We start from the raw sequence: 27,023 nt of genomic DNA on the forward strand, positions 1-27,023 counted from the left end.
CTCCAAAGAGAATGTTCTATTTTCCACCAGAAAACGTTCCTATTGTTAAGATTAATCCTTAACTGACCTAATTAGTTTTATAGACAATGCTAGAGAAAGCAGCATCCTTTCTCTAACAAGTAACTGAATTGTGGTCTGCCAAGATAAAGAATAACACACCATTCTTTTGAATATTTCTTTAATATTACATTTAAATATTCTCTTTAAATACAACATTATCACAATGTAAAGGACCTAAAAGGCAAAAAAAAAAATTTTTTTTCAGAACCAGACAAGCTTTGGATTCACATTGAAAATACTACCTGTGTACAGAATGTGAGAAAGGAAATTGGAAAATAATAGGAGTTGTAATAATTAGCATTTCTTTCATCTAGGCCTCGACTAAGCAGGACTGAAGCTCTCTGCTTCTGTGATCAGAGGCCTAGATTTTCTAGCAACCATGAGCTATAGTTCTGTCCAACTCAGGTAGCACCAGACTAGGTTGGGACTAGGTTGTAGAAAAGGCCTTTTGCTTGACAAGACAGTAAATGCTAAATGTTAATATTTAGCATTTAGCAGCTTGGGATAGGCGAGTCAGAATCTCAGTCAGTGAAGGGATGGACTTATATTAAGGAACTAGTTTTTCAGAAAAGTTATCTTGGGGGGTTGACAATGAGTTTCATTAGATTCAGATTCTTGGTCTGATCCCAAATGTGTGTCTTACTGAACAGCTGGAGGCCACGTCTCAGCTTAGGCCGGCCTTCCTGAGGAGGGCATGTATAGCGCTTACCCTCCCCTTCCAACACAGACTTCCAGACAGATTCTTCTCTGTAGAGTCAAATTCCCAGTTACGCTTTAGTCTTATATTTGAGGGAACCACGAAGGTGCGGGAGTGTTGCCCAAACCTGGATCTCAGGTACTTAAGACTCAAATTATTTTGTGAGGCCAGAGGATGGGGAGAGATAAAGACCTATGACTTAGTAATCCCCTCCAAATCTAAAACCAGGCAAAAACAGGAACGAACAGGAGAGGCAGAATGAGTTAAAAGATGTATTGGTGTTAAATACAAGGCCTTTCAGGCTCAGTTTAGCTTTGATAGGTGAAACGCTGCTGTGACATACACGGAAGTTGCTTTCCGACACCAGGGCCTTAATGTCCCACAAGAAAAGGCTTCATGAGCAAGTTAAGTAGGAACAGTTATCTCCTCCACCAAAAAAAAAATTTATTTGTTTTTTCCTGGTTACTGAACCACGCCAGAAGTGAAGCATGGGGAAAGGACGCTAAAGTAGTGTTTTGCTCCCTACTGCCTCCCTTTTAAAACAGAGGCAAAGATACCTTTGCTGATAGAAAAGAATTCAGTGCTGTTCAAAGGAGTTTATCCTGGAACATATGCTGGGCATAAGAGGAACAGGAACTGTATCCTCTCCAGTTCAGGTGCCAATTGAATTTGAGTCCTACTTTATAGCCCTTCAAAGGTTATAGTCAAAACCTGATTTCTTTAGAACCTGGGAGTTGTATGTAGTGTTTAAGAACTGGTTTAGCTTCCAATTTTTATATACCAAGATGGAGGGATTCAATAAACACTTGCAGTTCTTGGGGCTGAATATTGTAAGAATACCCTGTGTATCTAAGAAGGACCATTAGGGTAGATACAGAAAAAAAGGAATAAAAACTAGTTGGTGACTTTAGACTGCCACATCCTACATTCCTTTAAAGCTCAAATCTCCCAAAGTGGGGGGAAAAAACGTGGGTGGAAAAGCAACCGTGGCATGAACGAAGCCATCTTCTTCCCAGACAGCAGCCTGTTCCTGCTGCCTCCTTTGGACATAGTTAATGCTTCATACAGGCCTCCCATGGGATGTGTGAGCCCCAGACTAAAGCGGCCTGACAGCGCGAGGGTTAGACGCGTAGAGAAGACTCAGGCTCTTTATACCGCGTCCCCAGCCGGTCTGGCTCTTTCCCTTCAAAGGAAAAAGGATGGAGGTGTGGGGGGGGGGGGAGGCGGGGGAGACAAATAGACGAGGTTAACTCTAGTACCTAAGAACATGTGAAAGAAACAATTCAAGTTACAGACCAGGAATCCCCAGTGTGGGGAGCAGGTCAGAGAACACCAAACATGTCAAATATTAACTTATTTACCAAACAGGGGGCCAGGAAAGGCAGGTCAAATTTTTATAAATCCTGGAGGTTTTGTACAGAAGCAGAGACCCTTCCACCCCCTCTTCTCTGGATTCGACCAGGTGACATTTCAACTGTACTATTATGATACACCAAGATGGGGGATCAGAGTAACCACTGAGGAAAATGAGCCTGTACCCCACCTGGAGCTCAGGAGAGGGGGAGGGGCTTTGCCATGCTGTTCAAATTGCTGTGTTCTGATCCCTACATGAATAGCTGCTTGAATTACCCAGCTTCTCCTGTGAGATCCTCGTTCTTTGTTCCGGTGGCCCAGCAAGCTCAGTATGCAGCCTCCTCTGCCCCGACTGTAGCCCCAGATTGAGCTGGGGCTGGTCTCCTTGGTTCTGTTTGCCCTTTAAAAAATACTTGTACAAACAATCCTTTCCCACCCAATCCCCAGAGACCCCAATAAAATAACAAGGGAGCAGCAGCTGCTTCTACAGTTTTGTTTTGAAATGGTGTTAGATAAAATAAGGGAATAAATAGAGACTGGGTGAGAGGCAGAATCTCCATCCCCGTGTCACACTGCCAGCGGGAGCTCTGGGGAAGGCTCTTCGGGGGGCCGGTCCTCACTCCGCTGTGCGGTCTTCTCCACCACACAGCCCTCTTCATTGTCCGTGCGGAAGGGGAGGCTGGAGGGGGACCAGGAGGGACGGAAGTCTTCATTCCCAGGCTCCTCGGGGTTACAATCTTCGGGCACTAGTGCTTCTAGAGTGGATGTTTTCCCCACCTCTGATTTACAGAGGGCAGCCGGGTCTGTTGGGCTACAAGCCACCAGTGAGGTAACAGGGAGAGAGAAGACATTCAGATCCTTCTCCTTGGGGAAAGAGGATGGGACTTCTTCTGTATCAGGCTCTCCTTTCACCCCCAGGACTGGCCTCTGCTCCACCTGGTAATAGACTAGGGGCCCACTGTTCAAGTAGGATGCGTTGTTCACTGCGGAGGCGGCTGGGTGGTCTGAGTTCTCGGCAAAACACAGCACGGAGGAGCCTGGGGGCAGCTGAGCCTGGATGAGAATGGGGGCCGTGAGGCCTGGGCACAGCTCTTCGGGGACAGCCAGGGGCTCCTCCAGGATGCACACGCCCAGGCTCTCTATGCTGGAGTCCAGGCTGGCACTGGAGCCGCTGGAGTCCTCCTCCGCCTTGAGCCGCTCCAGTTCCTCCGCGCTCTGCAGGTGCATCACTGCCGTCTCATTCTCAGCAATGAACTCCTGGAAGTCCTGTGTCTCCGAGCCCTGGGCTGCGGCCAGGCTGCAGCTGGCAGTGGGGGAGGGCTCCTCGTCCGGCGCTGGCGGGCGGCTCACCTGCCGCTTGCTCTCCAGCTCCAGCTTCATGATGGTGTGGAGGTAATGAGTCCGGACCCGAATTGGATTGAATTCAATGCGTCCAGCCATGTTCCCACAGCCATCCCGGGAGCAGCCACATGGGAAGGACATGCGATCCACCTAAGGAGGAGACAAGGAGGTTGAGGTCAGGTGAGATAGGAGACATTAGCTGGCGAACACAGGGAGCTGGGGTCTGAGGGCTTCTTACAAGAGAACCACCAATTCAAAACATGACCTGCAGCATCAGCTAACAGAGCTCTAGGTGGGAGTCTTCAGGCCACTTGCATTTCAATTCCAGTGCAGCCATTAATTAGTTGTGTGACCTCAAGAAAGTCATTTCTCTCTCTAGGGCTTTGTTTCCTCTTCTAAACAAAAAGTAGACAACGATCAGGCCAAAGGGCCTTTCCAGTTAAAAGTCCAGAGATTCCACTCTGAATGCTGACAGTTCTCAGAGAAAAGAAATGTATGTACCTCAGAGACTTTTCTAGAACTTACCTGCTGTATTAAGAAAACAGAAGGCCAGTAAGCCTTCTTTGATGCGTTCCTTGATGACAGGCATGGGAAAGGGGGCAGCAGATCTAGCTCGTCCAAAGCAATACATGCTGGGGCAACTAGGCGAGAGTACCTTTGCCTGCTAAGATGCTGTAAGGAAGGTTCAAACAAAACAATGGCCAGCTCTTCACTACCTGCTTCATTTCCCTCTGTGGGTTGACCAGTTTGGTTGGGAAGCAGTTATCAAGGTAATGAACTTACAGACCAGGGGTATCTGGAAAGGAGATGCTTTCTACCTCTTTATCTCCCTTTTGAGTCCCAAAAAAGAAAAAAAACCCCCACAAAATTCACATATACCAAAAATAAAATTAAAAACGTGAGTAGACAGATAGGTACAGATACACATTGACTTCCTATGCCATCAACTTCTAGAACTCTCCCTCCTAGTTATTAGGAACAGTCCATTTCTTAGGACTGTCCTCAGACTGATTCGTTGTGGGACTTCAGTCTCAGAAGCGTTATCTGGCCAGACCTGCTATAGCTATTTGATACCAACCTGAAATTAAGAAAGAAAAGGTTGGTTAGGATAAATTTAACCACAAGGACTCAGTCCCCATAGCCTCAGTATGCAAGTTCTAGATAAAATTCATTCTTTGGGATGGTACTGCCCTTTTCAATTGAGATGTGTCTTCCAAACCGCCCCTTGTCAGAAGGCCATCGGGGGATGATGCCTTCTGTGCGTTAGGACACCGTGGATTAAAGCTCTTCCAGCTCAAGTCTGCTCCTGAATTACAGATTCTGAGAACTATTCTCAATTTTACAAAACTGGAGTAGAGGTACCGTGAATAAGGGCCGGATAAAACCTAAAAGGCCTACCTCAGTTCTCTGCTCCCATTTATGTCAAGGAATCAATCAATACAGAAACAACTACTACATGTTAGACTTCTAACCCCTCATCCTCCATGTGCAGACGACTGCTTCTGTCACCTCTGAGGTGAGAGCACAGAAAAAAAGATACCCATCGCTCTCTCCACAGCCTAAGAATCCTGTCATACTTGTTTTCTTTGTTGGCGGAGGAAGGTTGCAGAACTGGGGAGTGTTCAGTCATGGCAAGTCCACCTGTGCATGGCCACCTCCCATGTTCACAGGCGCCCACACCCCAGCCCCTGACACTAGTGTAGACGGACCGTCTCAGGCCAGCTGGACTGACCTGGCATTTAATCCCAGCCTGGCTACAGGCACACGCTTCCGGGTCACAGTACAGTCGACAGTCACAACCACACTCTTCCCGTGACAGGCGGATGGCTCGAAGTTCTTGCTTCTCTTCAGCATCAATGCGGTGGACCCCAGAAGCTCTCAGCAGGGCCCGTCGCCGTTTGGTGGGCAGGGGCTGCAGGAAGAAGTAATCATCCACCTCCACATTTTCCACATCAATATCTTCATCTGAAACATCATCCAGTGTCAGGCCGTCGGCCTCCACCGACTCCACTGTCCCATTCTTGGTCAGCTGCCGAAAGACAAGAAGGAAGGTCAGCCTCTAGGGCTACCAGCAGGAGCTTCTCACCCAGCGCACCCAGGGCAGCACGATCCAGGTGAACCTTCTGCCGTGAGGGACAAATCTGTGCAGCCCATCCTGTTGTGTGTGTGGCCAAGGGGCTCTGTAAGCATGGCTAGTGCAACTGAGTACATTTAACTTTAATTAATTAAACTAGTGGCTACCATACTGGGTAGTATAAGTCAAGAGAAGTAGTCTAGAGCAGGAAGATAGGAAACCTTCTGTAGTTCTAACACCACCCTTCAACACAAGGGACATCACCTTTCGGATCAAAGTTTCTTAAAACCCCTGGCTCATCCTCCTTCCTGAAGATAATCTTTTCCCACAAATAGACCCTCAATTCTCAGGCTTATGCCCGTGGGCTTCAGCTAACCTGCCTTCTAATACAGGGAGGACAAGGTCCATCAATGGCTGGATGTTCCTTGGATATAAATAACCTTGCAAAACACCCTTCAATTTGTACACCGAAGGACCCAAAAGCACATTCTGGGAAGAAGAGCACATTTAAGTGTAGTACAAGGCTACCTGCCAGGTCTTTGTCAGTGAACCTGAATCCCCACAGTGTGAATAATTATCTGTGCATACACAGAAGAGCTTCGTTTCACTGGGAGGAGGAAAAAAACCAAGCAAGTTATTAACAGGTATCAAAGAAAGCCTTCACTTCCAATCCATGGCCTAGAAGAAATACATTCTTTCTCCTTCCTAGTCCTTTTTTATTTGATTTCAGAGGAAAGCTGCATGCGAGGTAGGGTGGCGTGTACAATACTGAGTGTACTCTCTACAGGCAGAAATCTGGGCTCTCTGGGTAAGAAGGACAGAGAGCCCGGAAAGGGAATCTTAGTGGAAGGACAGGCTGAAGACAATCTGTGGCTGAATGAGTTCTGAAAACTCACGAGGGAATTCAGGTAAAGAAAATGAGGCCTCATAACCCCCAGGGCTCTGGAAGCTACTAGCAGGATGAAAGCCAAGCTACTGGGGGGTTTGGCTTATTGCATCAGCCAGCCGGAGTAGTGCCGGTAAAGGAATAGCTCCTGGGAGAGACGTGATGCAACAGACCGGGTAACAGGCCATATACTTGTTTTGTTTGTTTGTTTGTTTGTTTGTTTGTTTGTGGGGAGGTGACATAGAAATGAAGGAAATAAAGTGGTGCTTCTGGGGATTCCCTAGTCAGTTATTTCCATCCCAGGCAGGCCAACTACGAGTCACCTTTCTGCAGACCTTACGTTGCCCATTTCACCAGGGTTGGCCTCCTCCTAGCCTCTCAAAGGAAAGGGATCAGAGATGCAATAGAAAGAAACCCATGCAGATCTGAGAATCTGATGTATTATAATAGAGGTGGCATTTCAAGTCAGTGAGAAAAAAAAGCCTTCTAGTCATTAAATGGTATTGGGACAACTGGATTTTCTTCTGGAAAAAAAAATTAAGTTAGATCCTCAATTCATACTGTTCATAATAATGAATTCCGTACAGATAAAAGGCCAAAAAAAGTAATAGAAATATTAGAAAAATTATAGATACTAATACTGGTACAGAGCACCAGCAGCTGTTTTCTTTTGTTCTTTTTGTGTGTGTGTGGCATTCCAGAACGACAACAAGTATTAGACGGCATATGGGATATGCAAAATGTCTATTTTTAAGACCAACTGCCTCCCCTATAGAATGCTAAAGATAGGAGAAACTTCTAAGAAAAGAGTAAATTGGACCTGGGGAGAGCAAAGAAAGGATTTTCTCTTGACACAGAAAGATGCATTAGATGCCACCATGGTGCTGCTCACTAAATCCACTAACAAGTAGGTTTTCCTGTATCTCCATCTTGAGTTTGCCTGGCTTTGTCCCTAGACCGCCTACAAGGGAGGACCCAAAACTGGGTGGTACCCTGCTTTGACAGGTCATCCCTCTAACAGATGCAGGAGCGGGGTTTCTTCTCAGGGAAAGGGAAGAGAGCCTTCACTGCAAATGATGAGAGCGGTGTTTATTTGCCCAGCTGTTGCTATAGCAGCAGGAAGGTGATAGGGTCAGTGATGGAATTCCTCAGACAGAAGAAAGGGAAGCCTGAATGTCATTCTAGTTAGAAAAACAGGTGGAAGGCTTTAGGCGTAGACTGCGGGGAGTAGACAGAGAGCTCTCAAAGGGAGAGAGCGGGAGAGCCAGTTCACATACATCCTCTGCCCCCAGTTCTCCAATGCTAGCACATTCTGGTGTCTCATTAGGATTTCACCCACAACCTAGGAAAAAAATGCAGCCACCTGTTGTAATGTGGGTCTCCATACTCTGAGCCCAGAAGAAACATGGCCAGGCCTAAAGCTGTATTCCCCAAATTTGGAACTGGGAACTCGGGGGGCAACTTTTGCAGACGGGTGGAAAATCTAGCTGTGGCATACTGAGCAATGCTGAGCACAAACGGGCAGCTATAAAGAGCAGCTGAGATGGTCTTCTTCCAGCCCCTGCTCTCCTCCTCAACTCGAGGAGCTGGTGCGGCATTGGATTGCAGGCCCAGGGCAAATCGAAATAAATATTTGGTAATGCAGTTGTTTACACCTAAAAAACTATCACCTAGAAGCAACAGGAGTTACAGAAACTGTGGGATCTCTTCCAAGAGTGTAAAAGATCCAAAACTTACTCCGTGCATCAGGGAACTGGACGATCACTTGACAAGAAATTAAAACACTGCTTCCTCAGGTTCCAGGGGTGGCAGATTCGAATGACTTCAGGTATTCAGATTTTCAACTTCAAAAAAAATTGTAGAGGGGGCAAGCATAGGGAATTCTAGGGAAGCCATTTTGCTATCTCTGCTAGACTCCCCACCAGAGACAAAAAGAATGGTGTCTCAGACTGAGATCTGATCTCAAATCTGAGATTTCTCATGAGAAAGATGTGAAATCTCTACACGCCAAACGCAACAGTCCAAAAACAAACAAACAAGAAAACACAACACGGCAGACCTAGATGGTTTCCCGCTTTATCTTAGCCCACGGGAAGTACCAGACCCCAGGCCCCTCAGGCACCTTCATCTTCTTGGCATGGAGTTTCTCCTCCTTCAGGTGTTCACGGAGAATCTCCCGATGGTTCACCTCCTGCTCTTGAGCAAACTCACAGAGAGTATAGCTGCGAACAGAGTTGTGGCGCTGGGCCATGCCCAGAGAGCTGCCGCCCTGGCTGGGCACACTGGTGAATCCCTGGCGCCGGGCAAAGTAGTACACAGTCACCTGGTCAAAGCGCACATTCTTCCTCCGCAGCTGCTTCTGCCGCTTCAGGATGGATGTGGCTGAGAAGAGAGAACAGAAAGTTTTATTAACCCAGACGTGGCCTGTTTGGGGACTTCACTATTTCTCATTCACCCAGGCTCTCAACTCTTCTCCAAAGGTGCTCCCAGTATCTACAGACCTTCCTAATTTTCAAATCTTAAATGCACAGTTGGAAGGGACCCTGAACATCAGCTGGTCCATACCACTGCCTTGCCTCCAGATTGACTTCGCCCCAAACAGATGACCACAAAATCTATTTTTAGACATCAGCTGGGAAGAGAATCCCTAGGTAATCTTTTCAGGATATATCAATCTCCATAGCTTCACTGTCCAATCCAGCAGCTACTAGCCACATGTGGTAATTCAGATTAAAATGAAAAAAAAAATTTAAATTCAGCTCCTCAGTTAACACCAATCACACTTCAAATGCTCAACAGCCACATATGGCTATTGGCTACTATACTGGACAGTGAAGATACAGAACATTTCTATCATAACAGAAAATTCTATTGACCAGTGTTGGTCAATAGCAGGAGAGAGCTTTCTTTCTTCTATAAAGGGCCAGGTAGTAAATATTTTATGCTTTGCAGGCCATGATGTCTCTGTTGCAACTATTTAACTCTGCCATTATAGCATGAAAGCCATCAAAAACACGGTGTGGCTGTGTTCCAATAAAACTTTATTTACAAAAATAGGCAGTGGGCCAGATTTAGCTCATGGGCAACTCTTGATCTATAGAATCAGAGGTTCTTTCCAAGAAACTAATTGAGCCGTAAGAATTAAGAAATGTGGAGATGCCCTAGTTGTCCAGGCAGTAAGCACTTATGTCCTGCTAGAGCTACAGTTTTGTGGAACTCTATGGGACTCTGGTGGGGCGGGGTAGAATCCTGGACGACTCCTTCAATTAAATTCAACCATTTCTGGAGACTCACAAACCACAGCTCAAGTAAAATCAGCTAGAATAAATCATCCTTAAGTCTGTGATATTAGAGCAATTAGGTCCTCCAAAGAGCAAGGTTGAGCTAAAGGTGGGAAAGATTATGATTAAAGGCAAATCCCCAAGCTAGACAGATGCTGTCTTAACAAATGCAGTGGGCTCTGATGCGAGGCTTGGGGGATGGGGGTGTAGGCAGGGAGGGAGCGGCTCACTCACGTGTGAAGCTGGCAGTTGTAGGAGGATTGAGGCTGTCGCAGCTGTCTGCACTGTCACTGCTGGAGATCTCATCATCTGAGTTGGAAACTGATGAGCCCACATCCACATCATCAAACTTCCTCTTGAGACCCGAGCCCGTGAATGCATCCATTGGTTTCAAAGGGGTTTCCTTGGGGAGCCCACCACGCTGGCCCCAAACCCCCTGCTCACCACCAGTTAGCCAGGTGCATTAGGATTCTGCCCAGGGGAAAAGAGGAATCAGCGTTCCTGTCCTCAGACAGACCCCTCCCAAGTCCATACACACAGCTCTCCAAGTGAAGAAAGCAAGCACCTGAGCTAAGCACCGAGGTCTGCTCTCTAGAGACTAGGTCGTATCTCCACTTATTCCCGCCAGCACGCTCCTACTTTTGTTTCTCCTCAGCCCCTCCAGTCTCAGTCATTCTCAGAATAATGAGATGAGTAGCAGCAGCACCTTTCCCAGCGGAGTGAAGGCCTTTGGTTCCAAGCCACCAGGGCTCTAGGCTTCATTAGCCCAGGGGTAACAGTAGCTGCTCTTCTGATCCCCCAAGAGAGCGCTCCATGGGGCCAGTAGGAGGGACTGGGGATCAAAGGCAGAATCAGGCTGTGCCTAAACCTACACTCGATCCAATGATTTTTCCTAGTGGAAATATAGCCTGGCACTTCCTGAAGTGTATCCATTAAACTAGCTAGTTCCACAGATATTAATATGTTAATTGCTTTTACAAGGAAACAGGACTGCTGTGTCAAAAAGCTTTAGGAAACTGCTTCTGGGAAGACCTCTTAAAGGCTTTTAATATGCTAATGGTGAAGGGTGGGAGAAAACAGAATGCAGAGTTTCACACACATGATTAAGGAACCCCTTATTTCTAGAGTATCTTGGGGGGCAAATGATCCTTGGAACACACTTTGGGAAATACTGCTCTAGGCTTTCAACTTCAAAGTAAGCTGACAGTCAGGGAAACGCTTTACCTGGATCTTCACAAATGTGAAGTGTCTCACGAGGCTCCTAAAAAGGTCAAATTTGGTTCTAAAAAATGGACTGAAAGAGGGGGGTGGGGATTGACTGACAATTAGAATCTGTGCTGGCTTCAAAGCCAAGAATCTTTCCCAATCTCATACTGCTCCAGAAAAAGGGCCCAGCTGATCTACCATCATCCTCTGTGCAAGGAAGACAGCTTTACAGTCTTTGCCCTCTATAAAGAAACCAGCAAGGACACAACAAATAGCAAAAGAAGTGACAATTTACTCTGGTTACATCAATACAGCAGGCAGTGTTTCAGCATGCTGCCACACAACCAAAGAGTCTGGGGCAGTCCACTTCCCAGGTACAAATCTTTCTCCTCCTCCACCTTTGGACTTAAATTCCCAAGGATATGAATCTGCTCAGCAGAAACACTGTCAGAGCCGAAGCCACATGTGATGATACAAAACCTCCCTGCTTTGCCTCAGTAATGCCAGAATCTCCCCAGACTATGATCTCACTAGTTGCTAATTATGCAGCAGGAATAACAACACTGCCCAGAAAGCCAGGGCTGCATTACTGCAGAGCAGCTACCCAGAATATACTGTGGTGTCAAGATTTGCCTGCTACAGAGCTGTTTTTCTGGACTGTCTCTTGGAAGCAATTTGCCTGCTCTTGGGTCAGCTCTACAGAGTCAACCAGACCTAATAAGCACTTTAGATATTTCCTAATCTATCTATCCAGATCTCATTAAAATTTTTCATTCAAGTCACAAGATGCACCCAAGAAACCTCAGGCATCATAGGTCTCAGACAAGCGTAGTCCTGAAATAAACTGACCAGTGAGAAAAATGTAAGCAAGTACTTGATAAGAATTACAATGAAATTTTTAAAATAAACTCAAAGTGTCAATTATGTTCTTCAGCTTACTCATCTCACCATCAGAGGTCACGTTCCTAGGACATGGTAAGAATGGAGAGAGCCAAAGACTTTCATGGGTTAAGATTTCATCTGGGCTTAAAGCTACATATTAACTAACAAATTTCTCATTCCATTCCATTATTGGGGGAGGGGAGACCTTTGCAATCGAATACTTATGTGGGTGGAATAAAAAAAATTAGAGAATAATGTTGACCACTGAATTTAATATTTCCTCCCCACTTACAAACCTTATCGAAAATCAATTATACTTCAGTAACAAAAAAGTTTAAAAAATAATGATAAATAATAAAAAATCTTATTGACCACATGAAAAAGTAGACTAAGCTGAAAATCTTTCTCAGAAAGGACTAACGTCCCGCTTCAGTTTTAACTGAGATCCAGTTAGTGCTGCTCCTAGGAAAGTGCCTTCTTCCTCAGCCTGGAAGCACGCAGGGATTGATGACTGGGAGCAAATGTGCCCTCCTGTCCTTTGCTCGGCTGTCCCTCTGCTTCTGGTAGTGTGGGTTCCCTCTGAATATTTCTCTGTAAGCCCTGCATGTGGTTGGGTCTGGTCCAAGATAGTCTTTATTACGAGAATTCTCCACTGTCTTAACCCAGTGGCCCTTTCTCTTCAGGTCACCTTTTGTGCACTCTGGTGCAGCCAGGATTGCTGGCTGCTTGTTCTAGTCTCCTTCTCTCTTTTTCCTACGTCTTCCTCACCTCCACTTCTGGAATAGGCTTCTGGGCAATGATAGGAGGCAGGTAAGAAAGAGGCAAAAAGATGTGAAACCGAAGAGAACTGTTTTTCTTAAAATGCCTGAGAGTCTTCTGAATCTACGGCAATAAGTGTAAATAATGGGAATACTCACTGAGCTCTCGCCCCTCCCCCTCCCCATCCCAGGATGTTGGCATCACTTTCTCTGACATTAACCCATTACAAAAAAATTTTAAAAATCCAATGATTCTGTCCCAACAACCAATATAAGTTTAAATTTCAACCCAACTTTCCTTGTCCAACTCTCTGGTGTGAACTTGACTAGTTAGATAAAGATGTTCACTGGGCACCAAGGAGAAACCTCCCATCCACTTCCACAGTGGCCTGAAGAAATCTTTTTCTACAATAGCAACAACAAGAATAGGTTCCACGCTTTTCCAATTTATGAATTCAACTTCCTTTCAAACCGCAATTAGAAATCAGTCATTCCCACCTCTCTCAACTATTTATTCATTGGCAGAGGATCAGTGCTTGTGTTCAAGAAAAACACTTCTAAGTTATACTCCAAGCACTTAAACCCATACAGAAATAATCAAGATGAGGCTGGAAAGGCAGATCATAACTGACAGTTAACTGTCAAAACGACCAACTCAAACAATAAATGCTTTTGGAGAAAATAATGCAAACCTCTATAAAAGCTTTTATGCCAGGAAAATGAAATGTCAGCTGACACTTTGTAGCTACATGCCTTACTGTCTTTTCTCAAGTGTTTCTAGCTGAATATTTCCCAAAGGTATATGAAATAATTCAGATTCACAGCATACAGAAGATACCAGGCTAGCACCAAATAAAGTAGATCTATAGCATAGATGTATTTTAGTACTAGAGCTAAGCCTCTGCAGGCTTGTGTGGATTCCTTTAACAACCCCCCCAAATAAAAAAACCAGCATATGTGAGACTAGCCAAAAAGAAAAAATTGCCCTTTCCCCCAGTTTTGTGGATGCAGAATGTATTGACAAAGTTTAGGTAATGCAAGCCTCTCTTGTGAATGAGTCCAAAATAAGATGAGGTACATCTCAGAGGAGAAGGCCTCTCTACTCGACTGGAACCCAACCTTCTGCTAAAGGTCAAGGGACGAAAATCTCTAGTAAGATCAGTGCTACCATCTGTAGCTGGGTTGGAGGAAGGAAGGCTTGCTGCTAAGTGTCAGGATCAACCTAAATAAGATGACGGGTCTTGTTTCTCCTTTTACAAAATACTGTGGTTAATTCTCAAATACTATGAATTTTGTGAATCCATGTGTCCTTGTGATTTACCAGGATCATGAACTTACAAAGTGCTCAAGTGAAAACATCTTGTTTAAACTAGGCATTTCAGGGAAGCCCCCCTCCAACCCTCACTCCCTGTTTTGTATCCCTTCACTGACACAAGATTAGAATTTCATGTTTAAACTCCCAAGGAATGAAGGACACGAGGTCTTTGTGGGAGAACTGGAACATGATGCTGCAGGAACCATTAACTCTCAAGGATATCCAGTCATTTACAACTCTGGCACACACCAACATCCTCCTGGCTTTGGACATTTGCAAAATGGAAAGTCAGTAAAGAAAAGGAAAATCTGAATCCACTATGGATTTACCTTGAACTGAAAACTGCAGGACAAGGGGACACTGTGTCTCTTGGGGATAACTTCTAACGTTTCATACTGAAGAATGGTTTGTGTGTCACACTGCCACTCTAAACCCCTTTAAAAGGATGAATCAAGACCATGGTACTAAAAGGGATGGATGGCAGTCAGCTGCGTGTTTGGGCCTGTGTAAAAAGATCAAGCAAGCAACCAGGGCAAGTGATGCTTTCGTTTTCTCACACAACGCCAGAAAAATGGGAGATATCAGGAACCTGAGCTGAAAGGACATGTCAAGTCACCAGTTCCCCTTAATGGACACCCCCGCTGAACCCTTCAGCTCCTGGCCCATTTCTCTCGGACTCCTGCTAACCTTCCCGCTCATTCCATTCGTCTGCAGCCCCTACCCAACCTTCCCATCCCTTCCAGCCTGCTAGACACAAATTCCCAACCACTCCTCCCACATTTTCCTCTATTTCCCCCCTCCCCTTCCTCACTTCCCTCCATCCTACATCATCTCCACTCCATTCCGAACTCAACCCGCATCCGAATTCCTGCCGGCTTCTAAGCCGCCGGTCGGTGTCCCTCAAGCTGCCCCCGCAGTCCGGGCCCGGGTCCTCCGTGCCCCTCGCTCCCACGCCTCTCCCGACTCTTTCCCTTCCCAGCGGCGCCCTAGCTCCCCGCCCCCCGACCGCTCCCGTCCGAGCCTCCCTCATTTCTGACCCCTCCATCCGCGCGGCTCTGGGATGACCACTCCTCCACAGCCGCCCAGGGGCCGATCTCGAGAAAAGACGAGGCGGCACCCTCCGCCCCGCACCCTCAGGCCCATTACCGGCCCCGCCGCAGCTGCCTCCTCCCGTGATGGTCTCTGCCGCCCCCGCTGCCGCCGCCGCCGCCGCCCTAGCCTGGGTGGGAAGGAGGGAGGAGAGAGCGAGTCCTGGGGCCGCGGCGACAGTCGGAGTTCCCAGGGCGGCAGGGCAGGGAAGGATGGTGGGTGGGCAGGTCGGCCGGCAGGCGGCGGAGGGCGGGCGGCTCCGGCAACTCGGGCGCCCCCGGCAGCAGCCGCACAGAACCGCCCCGGCTCCGGCTAACAATAGGATCCGGCCGCAGCGCTCTGGCTCTTATAGGCGCCGGCACGTCCGGACTGAGCCCCGGGGCACGCTGGGAAATGGAGTCTACGTGCCTGCCCCACGCCCAGCGGCATGCCGGGAGTTGGAGGCGGCTACCAGAGCAAAGCCGAAACTCTCCCGCAAACAGGCTCCAGGAGGCGGCGCCTCTGCTGCAGCGGACCCTGGGAAAGCGAGTTTGGCGCAGCTGCAGCCTTTTGAAGAGGAAGAGGGGAGACCCTCAGCTACTGACCTTCAATGACTGAACAAATACTCCTCTAAAACTCTCCTTTTTCCTTTCGCCAGGCTCACACTCCCAAGCCTAAAGGACATAATCCCCCTTATCCTCGTTCATAGGATCTTAGTCTTAAGCAGCGTTATGTGCTGCAGCCTGCCCAAAGTGTGAAGAAAATGCAAGCAATGCACAGTAATCTCAGTATGTATTGATGGATTGTTTTCTTTCCAAAATTTTCTTACATCATTTCCGATCTTCACAGCTTTGCAACCCATTTCTAAAACGGGGGAAACGAAGCTTCAGAACTCAGAAGTTGTGTGTCACTTGCCAAGGACATCCACAGCCTTGGTTTTGGATCTCACTCAGAATGGAAGAACATATTTCTTCCTTGACCTGTAAGGCCCTACAAGACAGAGGTGCACCCTCTCACATCACCAACGCCCTTTCCTATATGTTGTATTCTCTCCTACTTTTCCCCTCCCTTACTCTCCTTTACACTGGCCCCCTGGCCTCCTTGCAGTCCCTTTAACAGGACAATCATGCTCTCACCTCAGGGTCTTTTTGCTTGGAACACTCTTTCACCCGCTAGACACATACTTACTCCCTCACTTCATATTTGCTCAAATGTCCCTTTATCAGAGACCCTTCCTTGACCATATTTCTAAAATGGTGCTTCCTCTAAGTCTCTATTCCCTTGTGTTTTATATATATATAAGCATTTACCATTTGACATGTATTTGTTTTTCTGTCTTCTTTTACTTGATTAAATTTCATGAGAGTAAGAGATTGTTTCATTTACTGTATCCTCAGCACCCAGTACAAAGCCTGGTATTTGACATGAAGGATCTCCATGGATATTTCATGGATATTTATTGAATGGATGGATGGCAGGATTTAAACTCAAGTTACACTGGTTCCAAAGCATGGTGCACTTTTCATTGCCACCAAGAACTATGAGCCAGATCTACTGGCTACCAAGCCAGCTCAGTTTTTAAATTGAGAGGTTAGGTGGCTTGAAAAAAATGCCAAGAATTCCAGTTCTCTCCCCAAGGTGACAACAGAGACCCCAAGAAGCTAGGAAACAACACTGCAAAATGAAAAGCAGATTTAAAAAAAAAGCAACCCTTAGGGCCACCTGTCTGCTAAAATTTAGGCATGATATAACATGTGATCAAGGCATGAATCCTAGAGCCAGACAGCCTGAATATAAACCCCAATTCCTCTCGCTAATCGTGTGACCCTTGGCGAGGTACGCAACTTCCCTGGGCCTTACCTTCCTTATCTGCAAAGTGGGTATAACAGTATGTATCTCATAGGGTTTTGTGGAGATTAAATAGCTAATATAGTATAAAATGTTTACAACACAGTCAACGTAATGTAAATGTTCACATTTCTGTTTTTCCTGGACACACAGGAAGAAGGCTTCAGACTCTGTAGAATCAGTGGACTAAGTAATAAAAAATGGCCTGAAGGCCATGCCATGTTGGGTAGGCTAAAAAAAAGTGTTTCATAGGTCTACACATCAAGAATTTGAGCAGTCATGGAAACTCATCAGAATACCATCAGCCTCTTCAATGCCCAAGCTTTGTTGGTTAATGACACCAAACTAGAAGACAGCCAAAGCAAACTTAGCACATCCTTTGAGAAAACAGCAGAATCCAATTTGGCAGTAAGCTCTAATCAGTCAAAACAACCATCTGGACTTCTAACAAACAACACAACCACTTATTACAGTCACTTATTCACCATATTTCATTGTCTTGTTAGAATCACTAGGTAAGTTATTACAATGGTGCCATTTCACCCATAATAACTGCAATTATGCTTCCAACCTAAGCAGGACCTGTGGAGGGCAAATGACCATGAAGCTCAAGTGCAGAAGAGTAGAAACTACAAAGAAAAGTGAAAAGAAATGCTAATATTATTAATATGTAAAAAATAACAATGACATCTAATTCTAAATGTGACTGTTTTTGTTCTAGGCCATGCACAATTCATGGATGCCTGGGTTTGATTTAGGGACAAAAAGGTCAAATAGGAAGAAAAGACGTATGATCAACAACAGCAGCCAAAGATGAAAACCAAAGATCAGATTTTATGTCCCAGGTAGTGCTTATACATCTGTCTTGCAGTCATGTCTTTATGTAGAAGTGGTCTTGTCTAATAATAGTAGTAGTATATGATATAATTATATAATATAATGTAACAGTATCCTAAATTTATTGAGCAACTGAATAGTAAGTACAAAATAACTGTTTTATACTCATTATCCTTTGTAATCTCTCCAACAATCCTAAGAATTAAGTATTACCTCCTTTTTAAGACGAAAAAGTTGAGGTTTAAGAGGTTATTTTGTCCAAGGTCACACCGAGGAAGAGCAAGATTTGGGATTTGAGCAGAGGCTTATCTGGCACCAAAGCATATAATGTATCAACTACCCTTTACCAAAAGAAACAAAGAGTACTCCCTCCAGGGAGGTTGAAAATTAATGGGTCAGAGGATACTCTGTGCTGAGCTTCTTAGAGAAGAAGAGTTAAGATAAAAGTCTAGGCCATTGTATTTGTTTTTCTGATACAGAATTTGTAGACTTTGTAGATTTACTTTACTAGTTTATGTTTAATTATAATCCAGATCTAGAGATACAGGTACCTCTTTATGACTAATTCCACACTAACCAAAAGAGATCAATAGGGCAAATCTGGGAAAAAGACAGCCACAGCAGTTTAATTAAGCACAAACACGGTAGAAGCTGTGTGTTTTATCAAGGAAGAAGGTTCTCAAAAGGACATACACAAATTGATCTATACATGTGCATAACACACACACACACAAACACAAACCCTATCTAAAAAGCAAAATAACAAGGTTTGAGGGGACAAGACTCCAAGGGTGAGTTTAGAGAAGTCAAGCTTAATAAGCCTAAAAAAGGTGAATGAAAGTCTGAATCAAAGTCATAAAAGATGTCTAGGGAGAGATATTAACTAAATCCTTAAATGAAAAGTTAGACATTAAACTCAGGAAGAAAACTGGAATCTGCAGTGATTAAAATGAGGAATATGTACCTCATATTATGCAAATATATGAAAACAGATAAACTGGGTATTACTCATGTCCCAAAAGATCCCATGCAATACAAAATAGTACAACAATACAACAGTATTTTTTAAATAGCAAGTTCCCTTATAATTGACATTAATCCAATTGAAAATTGTAATTCATATACAATTTTTAAATCTCTGAATTTGAGAATGCAAATGCTAGGCTTGGTTGCAATTTCCAAGTTGACATGTTGAATAGGCCTATGTTCATAAGGAACAGCTCAAAGGAGATCTGGCAGTGAAGAAGAAAGATGAAGAAAAAGGGAGGAAGGAGAAAGAGATGGAAGTTTAAGGTCAAAGGTAAAACACAAGGTCACTGAAAGAAGCAAGAAGGAGAAATAAAGTATTAACAAAACAGAAAACACAAGTGCTGATGGCATTAACCTCAAGTCACATAGGTCATCTTTTACAGCTCATTCCACTTTGCAGTGGTAGTAAATTCTTCCTCATTTAAGCCTTGGAGTTTGTACAATGAAACCAAAATTTAATCACAAACTAAAAATAAATATTCTAGCAGGAAAAGCCTCGGCTCACAACTAGGAAAACAGAGCATTTTTAGGAGAAGCAGAAGAGTGATGCAGGATTACTTTATATGAATTAGCACATAAAAAATGCAGCTAGGTGGGGCATTTGTGCCATTCCTGCTGAGGCTAGAGTTCTCCTAACAGACCAGTAGAGGACATAACAGATCAAATTCCCACAGAGGAAGCATCCACGGCCAAGAAAGCTGACTGAAGACTCAGAAAAACAATAAAATGCCTCAACTTCTCTGGTCCCAAGTTATCTGGAATTGTTAGGTACTGGCCAGAGAAAAAAGCTTCAGCAAAGAGGGAAAAACCCAGTCCTGACTTCAAATAGCTGTACCCCCAAACTGGTGTTACTTTCAAAACTAAATGTTGAAGCTTCGGTCAGTCCTTCACGGTAGTCTGAAGACAGCTCAAATCTCTGCAGCAACCCTGTACAAAAGACTTTCTCTGAAAACTTGGGGATACAAAGGGTTTTCAGAACACTCTTCATTAGGCATAAATTAGAAATGGCTCGTCTCATTATGCCAAGTCTTCTTCACTTGCCAAGCTTCCCCAAGCTCCTCCAACTCAGTGGTGAGGTCATGCTCTATCCCTCACAACATACCCAGTGCCTGACTGTACCTGACTTCCAGGAACCAGAACGTTTGCCCCCTCAAGAGGACCTCACTTTCTCAGGTCTTTCAGACTCTAGCTGTCCTGTATTTGTTGTACTGAAATCTCTTTCCAGACAGTAAGACCATCTTCATTTCCCATCCCTTTTATCTATCTATCTATCTATCTATCTATCTATCTATCTATCTATCTATCTATTTAACAGAGGTACTGGGGATTGAACCCAGGACCTCGTGCATGCTAAGCATGTGTTCTACCACTGAGCTATACCCCTACCTACTCCCATCCCTTTAAATGGCTTCTTAAACAAATCATTTCTGTGGGCAAACATTCTTATTGGAGCACAAACTGGACAATCTTATTACTTAATAGCCACATTTTATGTAGTGATTGGTATTCAGTCCTTAAGAGTTCTGCGATGACCTCCCCCCTTTTACTTCCTGATCACTCCATTTTAACTATCAAGTCTATAAACAGATTCTTCTTGATGGAACCTATTATACCTCAAGGGAGTAGTACAGACAATGCTAAGTCAAATAGGATGCTACTCCCCCTTCTCAGGAGGGCCTAAAATCTAACCATTTTCCTTCTCGTGTACCCTCACTCGAATGGAAACATTAAACCATCTCCTTTATTTTAAATATCAACTGTCACATTGTTAAAAAGGTAAAATCCAGTAAATTTTACTTCTAGGAATATATCTTAGAGATACACATGAAAAAACTTATGAGGATGCATGTTCAAATGGACTTAACCTAAATGGGATCCATAGGGAATGGTCATTTTTTCAAAAGAATGTCAAACTATAAATCCTAACATAGAAAGGTATTCAAGACATGTTAAACACAGAAAGCAAACTGCAGAGCATGAGTGCTACATGAATCAAGTGGGTATTTGTGTCGGGGGTCGTGGGTGAGGAGAAAAGAGAAACTTTTTTTAACGACTACCACTAAAGTACCACTAAAGAGCAGGCCTAGGTGACAAGTAGAAAAAGTTGTACCATCCTTTGTTTGAATTTATCATATTGTATATTACTTTCATAATGAAAAAGCTAGTTTAAATTTTTAACTGACAGGATCAATAGTGAAGAGATGCAATTTTTTAAAGTAAGTTGAATAATTACAATGTCCTATCACCACACCAATTCTTACCAATTATATAGCATCGGCACTATAAAATATTTTTTGGAGCTGAAGAAGGCCTAAGAGATTTTCTGGTTAATTTAAGGACCTGGGGGGAGCCTATATAGCTCAGTGGCGGAGTGCATGCTTAGCATGCAAAAGATCCTAGGTTTAATCCTCAGTACCACTATCAAATAAATAAATAAACCTAATTACCACCCCCCTAAAAAAGGATCTATGATTACAAACTTATATATGTATTCATTTCTATATAAATTTGAAAACTACTCTAATAAAACCCCTAACACCAAGTAAAAATTAGTAAGTGTAAATTTATAGTAAATATATTAATAGAATTCTGTGTATCATTTACAGTAAACAAGAGTCACAGATTCAGATTTAGAAGGGACCTTAAAAGTTCAACCCTCTCAGCCTAACATTCAGAAAGAAATGGAATAAATAACGAATAAAAATAAAAATAGCAGCCTGCTGAGGAGAGAGCTGACGTCCCTGAAGCTGAGAACCAGTCCTAGAAACAATTAAAAATCAGAAAAAATACCATTAGAAATGTCCCCCGCAATGGCAATATCTGGTAATTATTCACTAAAAAAGCATTTTGGCCTTGTATTTCAAGTTGTCCAGGTCATTTTCAAATAAGTCATTTGACTTAATTTTCCAGTTTCAAAATTTTCAGTTTGTTTCAAACCAGAAGAAATCAGACCATGTTCCAGGTTGATTTTAATGAACGAAAATCTCTGTATAAAAACATTTAAACTTTATCAAATGCTTTAAACACACACACACACACACAGATCTGAATTCAGTACAGAATCTTTTGAACATTATCTTTCTTCACCTCAACATAATGTTTAAAGGGGTTTCTGGATAAAGCTTCATGGGTGAAAAAAGACCTGTAGTCGTACACATGCGCACACACAAGCGCACACACAAGCGCACACAATCACAATCAGGAAGAACTAAAGAATATGGTAAGAATGCGAATGGGATCGGAATGAATTTCTTGTAAAGCTTATACAAAAGAACCCTACATGAGTGAAAGAACTTCCTATGCCAAAAGAAGCAGCAGAGAGGGGAAAGAGAAAGCAGGGGTTAGTCTAACTCATTAATAGTTTGAGAAGGTCATTCAGAACAGTGAATCTGGGGAGTTACTAGGGAGATAATCCCTAGTCTTCACCTCCTCAAATTCTGTGACTCTGATAACTGATGATGCTTTAAAAGCATCTGTGTTTTCATTTTTTGTAAGTCTTGATTTATTCATCATTATTTAGGTGTGGCTTATCCCTTTGGTGTTGATTCCTCGGTTCCAGCCACAGTAAGAAACCATGGACAGCACAGGGCACTGCAAGGGTGGCAGTCACGGATGGCAGTTAACAAGAGCCAGATTGCCTGGGTGTGCATTTCAGTGTCACTAGCCGCTAGCTGCCTGTTACCCAGCAAGCTCCTTAGCCATTCTGTGGCTCCTTTTCCTCATCTTCAATTAGGGATCATTATTACTGACTTTATATAGGCTTATTAAGAGGATTTAAACAAGATAATCCATGTAAAGAATTTATCACACTGCCTGGCACAAGTAAATGTGCAACAAATGTTAGCTAAAATTACTATTAGTCATAGAACTTTGGGGAATCAAAAGAAGAATTCTGTCCTATCTCTCTATTCTTTGATGAGGTTTTCAGAGGCCAATTGTGGCAAAAAGCCAGTGTGTTTGATGCAAAAAAGATCGAGCATCTAGTCTTATGAATAGAGATGTTCACTTTTATGTCAGAAAAAATTTACATGGCTCCAGACCACAAAACTTAACACCTTTCCATTACACATCACACAATTCTCATCACCATTATGCCCTACATTCACCCTAAATGATGTGGCGTTTCTATTGATATTCAACAACAATAGGGTCCAGAAATGTTAATTAAGAATAGTCGCAGAAATGCATGTTGGGCAGTAATCTGTTTGTGCCACAGATCTTGGGCCAGCACGGATGGCTGGGATTCTGCCTCCATGGCCAGGACTCCCCCACACAGTCAGACAAGTCAGGTCCTGCAGCCCTTCAAATCTCCATTTGCAACCCCCTTCAAGAGGGGAGGTTTCAATAGGTGAAGGACGCAGCAGCCACTGAGGAGGAAATGGCCCACACCTACTTCAGTATGATATGATAGCTATCATTGGTTTCTGCTGTAAAAAAAAAAAAAAAGAGAGAGAGAGAAGAATCTTTAGTCAACTGTAAAACACAGGAGAAAAATATGTAGGTAAGGTTTTTATAGAGAAAGAAAAAACAGCAGGACAAGAAGCAGTATAATTATTAATTATCACAGACTACCTGTAATAAATATAAAATAAATTATAAAACCAACATGCCTCATTTTCCTCATTTGTCCGCAGAAGGTGGAAGAGAATGGCACAGAGTTATCAGTTACACTTTGTCTACTCTGGTAATGGCAAGAAGCCAAATCATACAATGATGTCACTCTCTAATAATGTCACTTTCTTTACCTCAAATACGGCGGTTAATACTTTCCCTTTCTTCTCAAAGAAGTAAAATACTATTTAAAAAAGCTCTTACACTCTGTCAGGAAAAGCGTTTGTCTTACTATTTTATTACCTTTCATTGTGTCCAGAATAAAACAAGCTTCTTCCTGAAAGTTCTGTATCATCTGAAAAAAGCAAGAAATTCTGATTATTAAAAAGTTCAGTTTGCAGTATTTATTTTGCCTATGTGGCTTTTTATTATGTTAGATTTAAGTGAAAAATAATCCTTCGTTTTGTTTTCTCTCCTGTTTAGTTTTTAAAAGTTTTACAAGCTAAGCATTCTAAAACAGCGATCTTAAAATTGGAGTATGCGTTTTCCTGGGCTAACCCCAAGACTTTCCAAGGAGCACACAGATACAGATAGGCCTATATGGGAGGAATTCAACTTCCATTATTTGTTCTTTCCTAAAATTGCCCAAGAACCTCTTTGGTTTTCCTTTTCCACTTTCCCTTCTCAAACTCCCTTTTCCCAATTTATTAAATAAAGGCAAGAGTTTCACCCTCCTGGAGTCCTGTGAAGATGCTCTGCCCTGGGGTATAAAAGCCTACTGCAGAAGTATAATTGCAAATGTGAACTCCAATGACTGGGTAATAAAGTCTTGTGGAGTCACATGGTTTCCAATTCTTCTTCACCAGAATTGAAGAGTGACCTAATCAGAAACTGTCAAATGACAGATGATTCAAAATAATTTTTCCATAACATCACTAGTGTAATTTTTGGCACATAACTCAGAATTAAAAAAAAAAAATCCAGCCATGCTATTCTAGTGAAACTCCATCCATTCCTGTCTATCCATTTATGTGAATCAGATTCCAAAGCACTCATATCTAGGGGTAAAAAACAGGACGGAATTGATGCTGAACTCCACTTATTCTTGCAATCAATAAGCAGTATTTATCTAAAGATGAATTAATTGTAATGTGAGAGAGGGGAGGGAATTGAGTAAGCCCATTCATCTCATTAACGCACTTTTAATAAATTTTTCTTAATGGTTAACAACTACTTATCCAAACATATAATACATTTATATTGTTTTAATCAACTATATAATTGTGGTGATAATTCTATTCAGCAGAAATAATTTTTCAATTTTTATTGAAACAAATTTTTTTAGTGAAACAAATTTTTGTTCCGAAGAAATACAGGAGGATATTTAATTAAAGATATTCAATTCATTCTCCAGCACCTCCTCTAAAAATAAATAAATAAACCTAATTACTTCCCCACAACCATAAGTAAAATAAAAAATAAGTTAAAAAAAATTTAAAAGATATTCAAGCATAAAAATAGGTTACAGTAAGATGAAATTCTATGGGGGAAGTGAATGAAAATATGAGTTTAAGGAAACAAAGAAATGATATAAAAATTCTGTTAAAAAGTATATTCATGTATTTTTTTAACAGATGGCAGTAGTATAACTACTTGTATATTTAGGTTACGTGAAACACAGATAGAATAGTGAAGTAATTATGTCATTTAAAAATGTCATATAATATGCTAAGAAATGACATTTTTTGCAACTATTTAAACTTAAAGCAAAGAATTTTAAGTCAATGTAAAAATGTGCAAGGGGATACACATTAAAAAAAATTATTTTAGAAGGTAAGCAAGCAAAAAGGTTTGAAAAACCTCTTGTCTTAGAAAACACTTTGCCCCAGTAGAACTGTTCTTGCTCGTCATATGCCCAGACAAATCTCTGTCCCCTGGCGACTCAGCTGTACTGAAAATCTACCTCATCACTGATGAGCACATGGATTCCTGTTGGCCCCTGCTTGTAGATCTGGCTGATCTGGCAAGGGGAAATGCTGAAAAGCTGTGCAATTTTTTCAGTCAATTCAACAGCTGTCAGTTCTTCTAGGTAGATGGCATGGTACACTGCAAAAGGGAGAGAGAAACGGCAGTCAGTACAAAGCTTCTCTGCTCTTAAAGGTAATCTGACCACTAGGAATGCCCATTTTTCTGAAAGACACAAGAGGCAAACTGCCTGAATTCAAATCTCCACTCAGCCACTTACTAGCTGTGTGCTCTGGGGCAAGTTACTTAACATCCCTAAGCCTCATTTTCCTCATCTAAATGTTGGAGAGAACAATAAAAACTACTGCAAAGAGGACACACCAGTTGTAAAAATTAAAACATGCAGAAGTGCTGAGAAGGGTGCCTGGCGTGTATTAGGAGCTCAGTCCACATCAGCGACTACCATTACTGCTAGCAAGGGCTGAATCTGCTATTTGAGAAATTCCCATCACACATGCTCGTAAGTCATCTCTTCATCTTCCTTCACATCTGTCCTGGCCTGTTCAGAACGACCTACCGAAGAAAGTACCGTTTGAGTCTCCATCCTCATGCTTCTGCTGCTGCTGCTGCTGCTGCTGCTGCTGCTCCCTGAGCTGCAAGGACTCCTGACAAACATAAATGGTTAGCCTTGGGCGCACCATCCTAAGGAGGGAAAAAAAGCTGTTAGCCAAATGTTTCATGGTAAGCACATTTTAAGGGCGAACTTGGGTGTCTACAGTAATACTACAGAGCTGGGTGAAAACTGGTAGCATTTGGGCCACTGCAGCTCACTTGCTGTTTTATTAACTCGTGTGTGTGTGTGTGTGTGTGTGTGTGTGTGTGTGTGTGTGTGTGTGTGTGTGTGTGTGTGTGTGTCTTTCCTTGAAAAAGTCAGATCTGGTGATCCAAGGCCCTCATTCTTACAAAAAACCAATCAGCTGTTCTACTTGTGTGGTACATGCATCCTTCAGTATATTCCAGACTTGACTGTCATTTACATGTGGCCTCTGTAGTCATTTGAGTTGGTGACCCTTGATGTAAAGGTTAGAAATATTCAAAATATGTGAGTCACTGTTCTATGGGTCAGGTTCAAGATGAACCTTTTGCTTAAAAGCACCAATATAGTAAACCAGAAAACCTCCCTCATCAGCTTGTCCTAAGTAGCTTTAGCCTTCCTTCTGTTCTTCTTAGATAATCATATTCAGTTACCTCTTAATCTGATCATCTTATTCCTCCCTATTTCTAAATGCTCTGTAGATAACACATTTAAAAATGAAAGATCCATTTTTTTCTCCTAGTCATCAATTCTTGAATTTCATCTCTTTCCTTAAAAATTTCCAACTTGATTCAATATCTCTTATAATATATACACAAACGCAAATAATTTACAATCTGTTTCATTATTTAGTCACTGATTTGGTTTTATGGCATTAACCGGTATGTTTTTTCCATTAATATTACTACTACTTATTTTGAATTGTAAATCCCAAACAGGGACTAGAAATGACTCTGTATTACATGTAATATCTGTAAGCAGACACTAAAGCAATTCCCACCCAAACTTAAGAATGATCTCTTCTCTAGTAAAACTGACTTCAGGACTTTGCACCAACTGTTTCTTCTGCATAGAACGCTCTTCCCTCACAATACTCCTAAGCTTCCATCCTTCTTATAACTCAGTTTAAATATCCCCTCCTCTTTCCTGGCCATATTCCGTATACTCTATAGGCCATAACCTTGTTTTTGTTTGTTTTCCTTCAAAACATTTATCACTATTCAAAATACTTATTATTTATATCTTTATTTCTCTCCCCATCAGAAAGCAAAACTCCA

General features: G+C 42.9%; 2 protein-coding genes across 9 annotated transcripts in view; both read right to left on the reverse strand.

Moving 5' to 3' along the window:
* Positions 1-161: 161 nt before the first annotated feature.
* On the reverse strand, positions 162-16,362 carry CSRNP2 (cysteine and serine rich nuclear protein 2). 5 transcript variants are annotated; one of them, XM_064490978.1, is made up of 6 exons: positions 15,000-16,362; positions 14,183-14,355; positions 9,927-10,163; positions 8,534-8,793; positions 5,184-5,480; positions 162-3,601 (listed from the first exon to the last, which is right to left on the reverse strand). In XM_064490978.1, exons 3-6 carry the CDS (start codon positions 10,075-10,077, stop codon positions 2,678-2,680), a joined length of 1,632 nt encoding a protein of 543 aa, XP_064347048.1. In that variant the 5' UTR covers positions 10,078-10,163; positions 14,183-14,355; positions 15,000-16,362; the 3' UTR covers positions 162-2,677. The 5 variants fall into 5 exon arrangements, with proteins under 5 accessions (XP_064347048.1, XP_031318418.1, XP_064347050.1 ...); XM_031462558.2 differs by lacking the exon at positions 14,183-14,355; XM_064490980.1 differs by lacking the exons at positions 14,183-14,355; positions 15,000-16,362 and adding an exon at positions 14,891-14,992.
* Positions 16,363-21,586: 5,224 nt separating this feature from the next.
* TFCP2 (transcription factor CP2) overlaps positions 21,587-27,023 on the reverse strand; it is a 46,646-nt gene continuing 41,209 nt past the window's right edge. For 2 of the 4 annotated variants that reach the window (XM_011000978.3, XM_064490982.1), the window contains exons 12-15: positions 25,729-25,853; positions 25,150-25,292; positions 23,490-23,541; positions 21,587-23,062 (exon numbers count right to left, since the gene is read on the reverse strand). In XM_011000978.3, the coding sequence (XP_010999280.1) occupies positions 23,025-23,062; positions 23,490-23,541; positions 25,150-25,292; positions 25,729-25,853 (358 nt within the window). In that variant the 3' untranslated portion in view covers positions 21,587-23,024. The remainder of the gene's footprint in view (positions 23,063-23,489; positions 23,542-25,149; positions 25,293-25,728; positions 25,854-27,023) is intronic. The other 2 variants (XM_011000981.3, XM_011000980.3) reach the window with 2 other exon arrangements.

Source organism: Camelus dromedarius, chromosome 11 (genome assembly GCF_036321535.1).
Source record: "Camelus dromedarius isolate mCamDro1 chromosome 11, mCamDro1.pat, whole genome shotgun sequence".
In the NCBI taxonomy this organism is placed as follows: domain Eukaryota; kingdom Metazoa; phylum Chordata; class Mammalia; order Artiodactyla; family Camelidae; genus Camelus; species Camelus dromedarius.

Coding starts and splice junctions, on each gene's coding strand:
- CSRNP2 (XM_031462558.2), bottom strand. CDS start 10,077: ATGGATGCATTCACGGGCTCGGGTCTCAAGAGGAAGTTTGATGATGTG. Junction 5,481..8,533: donor TCCATGCCAAGAAGATGAAG/GTGCCTGAGGGG, acceptor GTCTTTCGGCAG/CTGACCAAGAATGGGACAGT. Junction 3,602..5,183: donor AGGCTGGGATTAAATGCCAG/GTCAGTCCAGCT, acceptor TCTCCTCCTTAG/GTGGATCGCATGTCCTTCCC.